This window comes from Thunnus maccoyii, chromosome 14 (genome assembly GCF_910596095.1).
Source record: "Thunnus maccoyii chromosome 14, fThuMac1.1, whole genome shotgun sequence".
NCBI lineage: Eukaryota > Metazoa > Chordata > Actinopteri > Scombriformes > Scombridae > Thunnus > Thunnus maccoyii.
Genome location: NC_056546.1, coordinates 16,973,892 through 16,984,097, shown reverse-complemented (window position 1 = coordinate 16,984,097; position 10,206 = coordinate 16,973,892). Strand labels below are relative to the sequence as shown.

The window sequence follows — 10,206 nt, the reverse complement described above, 5'->3', positions numbered from 1 at the left end:
AAACCAATTCAGTTCAAGGTTAAAATACTTTTGTAGGCTCTGGCACGGTTTTGTATTTTCTTCAACCACCTAATGGGCAGTGGAGGAATTTGTTCTTGCCTATTCTCTGATACACACAGCTCTTCTGAAAGTGAAATACGAATAACTTTGGTTTGCAGCATGCAGTGGAATTTTCTGGATGCTAAATTTGGTTTCTTCCTATTTTTTTCTCTGTCTCTATTAAGCACATTTCAGTTTTGTAAGTCAAGCGTGTAGAGTTAAGCAGCTGCCAGCTTCATCTTAATGAAAGTTTTGTTCCTTGATTTCTAACTTTGGGTATGAGCTGAAGGAAAGTATTAATAGACCTCCACAGGATAGAGGATGTACAGGGATACTTTGAATTTGAATTAAATTCAGTGCAATACCCCATTCATTTAAGTTATTTGCTCTTCTAAGTCAATTGTTTGTGAGGTCTTGTGTTTTGCAAATTCTCCTTTCTCAGACTAATTGTAAATTGCTGCCATGTCCTCCCACGGCTTTGAGAGCAGCAGAATTGTTGTGTATTTGTGTGCATTCCTATCACGGCTCTGTGAGAGCGGAGAGACGTTACCATCACCCCCCATTACCACTAAACACCACTGTCTCCTCTTTAATTAGCCATTCATAGAGGGAAGATCTACACTGCACTGACACTTTTGACTGGGACAAATGGAGCTTTTTTTCTGAGGTGTGTGTGTACACCTGTTTGTACACATACTGTATATGCATATGCACATGTTTGGTAAATGCCGGTCCAGTAACAAAGCAGACAGATGCACACATTCAAAAGTTTCTGCTTGCATCTTCCCTGCTCATCCCTTTTTTTTTTCTGTTAGTGCCTTAAAGTGAATGGAGTTGATGTGACTGTGTTGATGTTTATGTTGGCGCAGCTATAGCCAAGGAAAGCTCAGGTGTTTATTCCCCTTACAATACAAAACTGTGAGTTAGTTACCAAGAAAAGAGAACAAATTAGGAGCAAACTGCTGATTAATAAACAGTGAACAATTAGTTGCTGACTTACTCTGAATCAAGGATTATATAGCAAGTTGTACACAAACAGGCCGCTTGATGCTATGCAAATTAACCCATTAACCAGTGTATAATTGGTCCCTAAACTGTGTGTGTGAATCTCTACAATGAGGAGCTAATGAGTCATTTTTGATAAATGCTGAATCAGGTGCTAAATGACACATAATCAATAACATATTTCTTTGTTATACTGGAACAGCTGCTGCTTCCTACTTTTTCCGAGGTAACTTCTCACAGTAGCGCCACTGTTTGTTTAATTGTGTGGATACCTGTGAACAAAGCACTTTGGACTGAGCCCATAAATATAAGAGGTCCGTTTCCTACCCAAGTCCAGAATACCATTTTGCAATTCCATAAGCAGCAAATCAATATGCATTTGTAAATGTTTCCTGAAAGCTACAATTACACTGTCAACAGCGACTAGACTCTAAAGGTCCACTGTTTTAACTAAATGTCAACCTTTTCAAATTAGGCATTCCTTTAAAATAAATAATAGCCCACAGATGCTGCTTATCATTTAATTTTCCTTTCTCAAAGCAGTCCAGTTTATGTCATTATTCTTTGAGTCCACTCTAGGGAATGCATGGTGCTGGTAATAACAAAAGGGATTTGGTGCCTGTTACTCTCATAAATCTAAATAACAGAGCAGGTATGCTTGTGCGTGTAGCTGGTTGTCTTTTCATTTGTATATATTAGGATATAATATCCGCCTATGCTGTTCTTAATATATAGTGTTAACTTACTTTTATAGGCCGCGGTCAGCAGTTCATGAATATTTACGTGTATGTGTGTGCTCTGCTTTTTCACCCCAGTTCCCTGCTGCAGCTTGTGTCTGTGTGGCCACACTTGATCTACATGTTAAGACCCACACTTATGGATTACTTATTCCGGCTTTTTGCCTCCAAGGACTGAGGTGTTGATTCCTCTCTTCCCCAGTGGATTCTCCTTCGTTACATGTACACATTTACAGGCACACACACACACACACAGCCCAATCTCCCCACAGCCTATCCCTTCAGGCAGGGGTTATGCAGTGTCATGCAGGTTAGGTCTCTCTCTGGGGGTTCGCCTGGAGGCAAACCTGAGAGAAAAGAAGGAGTAGAGTGAGTGTGGAAAAAAAAGAAAAAGAAAGATATTTGGAGTAGATTTGGATAGTGAATAGGATCAAGGGAATGAAAGAGGGATCTTGAGAATGAGAGTGAGTTCAGGCAGGGTTCTGGGGGGGTGTTGTGTGAGGAGGGAGAGGAGTGGGAGAGGAGGGGTAGGGGTGGAGTCGGGGGCTCTGCTATTTGTAGATCCTTGTGATGGATGACTGGTGTGTGTGTGTGTATGTAAGAGAGAGAGAGAGAGAAAGAGCTTTTTTTTCTTTCTGCTCTTTCACCATTCCCTCTCTCTTCAGGCGAGCAGAGCAGAGCGGGACTGAGTGAGAGGAGGACAGAGACGCAGACGTGTGCAGACCAGAGCGCAGCAACTCCACAAAGACAAGAGAGGAGAAGAGTTTGCAAGGGGAGAATAAGAGAAAGAAAACAGCTTCTTTTTTTTTACATCAGCAAACTGTGGTGGATATCAAAAGAAATCTAGAAGAACAAAAAGGATTTGCTTTGCTTCACAGCTCAGAGGAAAATATTAGCATTTGTTATAGTTTTTTTTTTTTTTGTTTCTATTTATATTCACCACAAATCTAAAATTATTCTAGAGGACTTGTGAGGTGTAGCAGGACTCTTTGTTTTTGCAGAGAGAAAAAAGGTGGACAGAGAGAAGCAGGGCTGTTGAAGAGCAGGCTGCAGTGGTGGTGAATATGCCAGTTAGAGGAAATTGTTTTGGGGCAGGCATGGGCAGGCTGGCCGGGCAGCCACTCTGGATGTGGGTGGTGATGCTCTCTGCCCTGCTCGTGGGCAATGCCAGTGCCTGCCCAGCCCTGTGTACCTGCAGCGGCACCACAGTAGACTGCCATGGACTGGGTCTCAAAACCATGCCAAGGAATATACCCCGCAACACTGAAAGACTGTGAGTACCATCTGCACACTACCTCCTTGTGTGTGTGTGTGTGTGTGTGTGTGTGTGTGTGTGTGCGTGCGTGTGTGTGTGTGTGACACAGAGAAACTCCCTGACTGTGTCCCTCTGTCTTCTTTTCTCTTTCCTCTCTGTTTCCTTTCTATATTGTAGTGGTGCACATGACTTTGCCTATACTGAGCGAGAACAATAGCCCTGCCTGTAAAGCTGTATGTGTGTTTGTGTGTGTGTGTGTGTGTGTGTGTGTGTGTGTGTGTGTGTCAGTCAGTCAGTCACCGGCATTCCAGTCAGGTATAAATAGGCATGAGGGACTGAAAAGAGCAAGAGCAGATGTGTCTTTCACATGTGTCCATAATGCTTGATGCATGTATTAAATCCTGAGAGCAAATAGATGTCTAATTTATGCTTCACTTTTTAACGTGATATAAATTTAGAGTTTAAAAAGTTAAGTTTGACTTAAAGTTTAAATCTTGTGAAATAGAACCAGATTTGCTGCCTTGCCTGTGGTTCTCTTATTTTCTGTTATGTTTGGGGTTATGTTTCCCCCACTTATATCAATGAATCCTGTCTGTGCAGCACTGTGCATCTCTTTATCTCTTTTTTCCCCCTCTGCCCCTTTTTACTTTCTTCCACTCTCGGCCAAAGATCCCCCACTCCCACCCTCTCATGCCCCTGAATACTCACTCCACAAATTGTTAAATCATGTAGAAAATTAAGCAAATGTGCTACTTAAGTGAGTCTTGCACGAGGATCACGTAGCTGTCTTGTAAAACGGAGGGAGGATGGGAGAGGTGAAGCAGACGCCGGCTCGCAGAGTGGAGTTTCTCTGTCTTTTCTGACATTCCTTTGAAATATTCATCAGTAAATCAAAAGTGAGGAGTGCAAGGGGAAATAGATTGTTCTATTTCAGCTTTTAGAATATCAGTCCTGAATAAAACATGCAGTGGGAACGGAGAGAAAGCCTGTGTCAGAGGCAGTACTGGCATAGTGGGAGCTGGTTGCATATTTTATGCTTTTCATATTTAATTTCTAAGAACACCTTTTTTTTTGCCTGGCGGTCTGCATGTTTCCGGGTTGCTTATGTGCACATGCTGGTTCAACACTGAAGCAGAAAGGAAACATGGTCATTTTGTGGTTTCCTTTTACATGAATGGCCATTCACGCTGGAAACATACCCTGCCCCTCCACTCAAGAGCATTTTTGTGTTAAAAGTTGTTTGTGCATTCATAGGTCATGTACAGCAGGGGATTTTATCGTTGAAGCATCTCTAGATGTTTTCAAGAGCATCCATCGGACTCAGGACGCAGTGTTTTAAACATGATGTGTATAAAGGTCATGTGTAATTTATTCCTGGGTCGTTGGCTTTTTTGTGTGTGAGTGTGTGGGGTAGCACATGAATTAGCCGTGTGTGTGTGTGTGTGTGTGTGTGTAGCTCATGTAAAAGATAGCTAGTCTCCACAGAGAGGTACCACTTAACAATAGAGACTATCCTGTTCTGCAGGCTGTTATATAGGGTGATTCATCAAGGTGATTGTGCAAGTCAACGCAGCCCACCCTGCCCCACATGATGGTCCCATGTGCATGGCTAGATTTATGTGTATGTATGTGAAAATGTGCATTTATGTGAATAAAATTGTGCGACCGCTACCGGGGTCAAAGATGAGTAATGAGTTAGTCAAGTTTTTATAGAATTGTTCCAGAGGTTGGTGGTCCTTGTCTTTAGGATAAAATGTTAACAAGAGCTTTTCCTCTTTGAAACTTTGTTTAAATTAACGATGTACGCAGGTTTCACTTCACTTTGCAAGTCTGGTTTCTCTCCATGTTTTAGGTATCTGTTTGGATGTGTGTGTGTGTGTGTGTGTGTGTGTTTGTATACAAGGTGATGCTTAAGGGAAATAGAGTATGTGTGTTAGAGAAAGAGGGGGGTTGGTTTTGGAAGAAAGTGTGTGTGTTTATGGGGTGGGATGTGTGTATGGAGGGTGTTGAGACAGACAGCAGAATCCCATTTGCACTTGTCAGTGTGGGTTTGGATCAGGTCTGACCCCTGCGCTCCTCAGACCGAAGCCTGTAATGAGACTGTGAGCTCCACGTGTTAAAATCACACATCACACCCTGCCTCGTACGGGCCACCGGCCACTCCCTCCCCCTCTGCTCCCTCTCTGCATCCTCTCTGTCACTTCATCTCATCTCTTTCCTTGTCTCCTGACCTCATCTCCATGCATCTGTTATGGCAAAATATCACATTAACATGGTAATCACATGACATCAGGCTGCGCCGAGAGAAAACCAGCATCTCTAAGGCTGATTTAAGTGACTTTACACAGGCAGTAAAGGCTGTTGGTTAAGATTTTTAAGGTGGACAGGTATTGACCAATCCGGCATCTCCCAGCAGCCCTGCTGCTTAGATTAGCCTAAGTGTGTGCCTCATCTGTGAATGAGTTGATTTGCAGAAGGGGAGGAGCTGTGTGTGCCTTCATCTAATTGCAAAAAGCCAAGTGTATTGATGAGTGTTTCTGTGCCAGAACGTTCCCTGTACTGAGATTCAGGGGCATGTTGGAGCTCCTCCAAAATATGGGAGGTGGAGGCTGCACACCATATGTGTGTGTTTGTGTGTCTCTTTTCGTGCATGCCTGTATAAATCTGATGCTCACTGGTGTTTGTTCATAAACTCAAACATGCGCATCCACATGTGTGTGTGCATGTGTGTGGTGAATAAGTAATGTTAGATGAAAACACATGAGGTTTGGTTCTGGTTGTAGATGAGGAGCTCCCTCGCTTCGATAACCATATTTATGTATTTGGCGGTTTGAGGTGGGAGTTATGTGTGCATGTGCCAGGGAATGCCTGTGGTGTTTTTGGCACTGGCACATAGCTGGTACAACTGACAGCTCACTGGCCACCTGATCCATAATTTACCCTGACAAGACTGAACACAGCCTACCCACTACCTGCCAACTCTGGCGATGTGACTAAAGTGGAACGAGCGAGATGTGAAAAGACAAAGAAGCGGGGTGAGGCGTGGAGCTCGGGGGGGTCAAGAGCAGGATGAGAGGATCCTTGAAGGGGAGATTGGCACAGTAACTGAGGTGGTAATCACTAATGAAGGGATTACTGCACAGAGGAGTGAACAGTCGTGTAACTCAACCACAAAGCTAATGAATGAATTAACGAGATTATGTTATTTATTATAAAGGGCAAAATAAGGTCTAGCCCCAAGGCAGACTGAATTTCATTCAAGTTCTTTTACAGTTTTTTCACCCTAATATATCCATCCTCATAGCTGGTAATCCCGTGAGGAGTGATGATGCCTGGAATGAAGATCATTCAGAGAATGTTTATGCTCAGTAGAGGATTGTGAAATTACAGGCCTGGGACTCAGTCAGTTCAATTTACTGCCTGCACAACACAGCTGTGGTCTCTTCTCTTGTTCTGAATACTGAGGTGGACGCCATCCCTCTCTCCAGCTTTCTATTGAGTTTAGCATTTTGAGAGCTGTCTTGAGAGTCTTCTACTGAAAAAAGTATGCCGTAATACAGATGGTACTAAAGGTATTGTAAAGTAATTCCTCCTGTGGCACTGAGATGTTTTCAATTTTCAACTGGTCTATGCAATTAGCCAGCTTTTTACATTTTACTTACATGTATAATAAGCATGTTGCTTGTCGAAGCAGAGTGATGACAGACTGCTGAGCATCAAAGCCTGCTGCTGTGTGTCTAAACTCCCCCCAGACCCACTGGCTTGCTCTCCTGATGAGCACAGCTACTTTATGTATTTGATGGCACAAATGAGAGCTTGGAAATGAGCCTATCAATGTGATCTATGTGTGTGTGTGTGTGTGTGTGTGTCAAATAACTGCTTCTACAACCAATACATGCAGCTTTTGCATGTGATTGCTGATATATGGCGTGTGCACGTGCATATGTAGTGTACATGCATGATTGCTTTGCACGCCTATCTAAGAGTAGCTGAATCTTAGTAGACCATGAAAATTGAATTTGGAGAATCCACCTAGATCGCCTTTCATCTTTCAGAAGTCCATCTTTCCTTTTAACCTCCTGGCTAGCCAGTAAGAAACTGGCAATGGGGAGAGATGGGGGTGGGTGATGTGTGTGTGTGTGTGTGTGTGTGTTTAAATGTGCACACCAGTGAACACTCTCCTGACATTGTAGATATGCCTTCATAATCCACATTTCACGCTAGTCAGATGCTTTTGATGTGATACAAGTCTGAAAGGAAATTATGGGCAGCATTCCAGATGCAAGGAGCGCTTGAGATCTGCACTTGACTGCACACTTATTGTACCCGTGCTGCTCTCAGTGCAACAGTTATAGCATGTTAATTCTCAAAATATAGTGAAACAAATAAAGTTCACCAGACACAAGTCAAAACTATGCCACCCGATAGCGAAATTTTCCCACACATTTGAATAAAAATTATGTTTGAAAATTCACTGTGAGACTTACAGCTGCAACTGATGATTCTCATTTTTCATTATTGGTTAATTCGCATATTATTTTCTCAATTAATTGTATTACTGTTTTGTCTATAAAATGTTAGAAAATAGTGAAGCATGCCCAGAGAAAGTCTTTGTCTTGGTTTTGGTTTTTGTCTTGGTTTGACAAAGACAGCAGCTAATTCTCACACTTTTTGGCATTTTTGCTTGAAAAAATGACTGAAACAATCAATTATCAGAATAGTTGCAGATACATTTTCTGTTGATTAACTCATCACATAATTGACTTATTGTTCCAGCTTTACTTTTTTATGTAGTGAGCTTATCTAATCTTTATAGGGTGTCCTCAGTGGGGGAGAAAGCAACGCTTTATTCTTGGGGATCAACAGACAGATTCCGCACACATGGAGCATCCATCAAATTACCAGTCGTCAGTGCACATCTGTCAGGCAAAAGCCTTCTCCATCTTCTGCGTAGAGTAACCGAAACATAATAGATTGTGGCTGAGCAGATGTTGTGTCCACATGATACAGATGATACAGTCAAAGTACACACTCATACAGCCTAAATGCCTTCATGCGGGACTCGAAGCCACAACAGAACCTCAGCGTCTGTCACTGAACAAACTACAGATACAGTATAAACCATGAAAGACCCCTCAGTCTCTGCTTCTACTACAGCTCTCTGTGTGTTCTTTTCCCAGCCTGTGGCAGTAAAACACATCAGAACAGATGTTTAATTGATTCACTTTGGCCTGAGAGAGTGTCATAAGTTATCTATGTTTGATCAGAAAGTGTCTGTGTGCTACTTTTCCTCTCTGGTCTTTTTCCCTTGCTGCTTTTCCCATCCTCCAGTCTCTCTTGCTATCTCTGTAGTTTTTGCTTACATCAGCATCTGTTACTTAAAAAAAAAAAAAAACTATCTGTCTTTTGGTCAAGGTTGTAGTTGTAGTGTGAAGGCCAGGTAAAGCAGCTGAAGACAGATGCTTGGATTAGGGCGCCTTACTTTTATCTATTGCAGTTTATAAAATTAGAGGCTCAGCATGAAACAGGATACCATGCACAGGTCAAGGCTCTGAGAAAGGGTTGTCTATGTGTCTGTGTGTGGGTGTGTGTGTTCGTGTTTGACTATGTGTGCAATGCATGTGTGGGATCTGCTTGATGTTTACCTTTCCTATCAGAAATCTTGCTCCTGAGGCCTGACTGAGCAGAATGAAAACTGTAAAAAGCCCTTGAGGAGCCCAGGAGCCGGGAAAACACTCTCAGACATAGTCTTTACATACAGCACACACACGCAACAACACACTTAAGACGCTCACTGGTGCACAAACACACTAAAAATGTACAGTTGAGGGCCGTAACTGCTCGTCTGAAAGCCACAATTCAATAGAGAGGGAATGTTTTGTTCAAGCTGAGCAGAAATCTGACCTCTTAGTGTGGATAGAAGTGTTCCAGTTAGGTTGAAGAGTGTGTTATTTTGGTTATGGTGGTCTGCTTTCTCGCTCTCTCTCTTGCTTAGACTTTCTCCTTTTCTTTCTCAGTGCGTCTATCGTCAAGTAGGAGGTTGTTGTGAGCCTGCATGGTACTGCCTGGTTCCGTATACTGTTGGACAAACTAGTATGTAGGTCACTTTCTCCTCATAGTCTACGAGCCGCAGAGGCCTCATCTCTCCGCTGACGTTTCCCAGACAGCCCGTCAGCTCTTCACAGCTCCCCAGCTACTTGCAACACTCCACCACACTGCTCCACACCGTCGCTTTCAGGCAGCTAACAACACTGTCAGAGAAGCTCTCTCTTCTTTCTGTCTCTCAGTGACTCTATCTTCTCTCCGGCTCTCTCTCTTCCTGCGTGTTTCACGGCTGTCATGTCCATATGTTGTAGAGTCTGGAGGAGGAGGAATATTACTTCCGCAGCTTCTCAACCTGTTCAGTTCATTCATTAGGGAGACTGCTTGCTGGTCTGGTCAAATAGCATTATCGGTGTGTGATTGTGGTTAATGAGCATCCATGCTTAGACCATACAGGACCTTTAGGCTTTTGGTCATCAGCTTGTTTCCACAGTGAGGAGTTTGGACAGCATATTGCCACCGATCCTCAATCAGCTGGCTTCTGCCTCCCCTGCCAGGCTAAAGCTGTTCAGGACAAATGGTCCTGTTGTGCTCACAGCACCAATACAGAATGGCTGCACAGCAAAAAATACACACCTTAACAAGTCGTTTAAATCTAGTGTCAACAATTGAGGTGATAAATGTCTGCACTACTCTCTATTTCTTATTTATTTAACACAAAAAGTTGCCAGTTTAACACTTGTCTAGTGGGTCTTTACAAAAGACACCTTTTGTGCACATTAGGTTATTTTATTTTCCGTGTATGGCAGGAGCAAGAGCAGCAGAAGAACTTAGAAGTAGTTAGCATGAGCAGTGATAGCCACGAGGAGGTAATTCATTGCATTGAAACACTGATCATGAAAAGATTGATACAGAGCAGAGCACATTGTTACCTCCTAAAAATGTGATATTGAAAAGCTAGTGCCATGGTCTCAGCAAAATTTGCATCTCATTAATTTGAAAGGAAGAAGGAGGCAAGATGCATTTCCTTCACAGTTCAGTCTGACTGAACTTTGACCTGCAAAAGAATCCTAAATGTTAATCCAATTTTGAAAAAGAGGATATGATGGACCTCTAGATGAGGTATTG

At 42.8% G+C, this 10,206-nt stretch overlaps 1 protein-coding gene across 2 annotated transcripts in view; it reads left to right on the top strand.

Annotated features, from left to right (window-relative positions):
• The first annotated feature begins 2,441 nt into the window (after positions 1 to 2,441).
• Positions 2,442 to 10,206, top strand: part of slit1a (slit homolog 1a (Drosophila)) — an 89,267-nt gene continuing 81,502 nt past the window's right edge. For both annotated transcript variants that reach the window (XM_042433357.1, XM_042433356.1), the window contains exon 1: positions 2,442 to 3,054. In XM_042433357.1, coding sequence (XP_042289291.1) covers positions 2,846 to 3,054 — 209 coding nt within the window. In that variant the 5' untranslated portion in view covers positions 2,442 to 2,845. The remainder of the gene's footprint in view (positions 3,055 to 10,206) is intronic.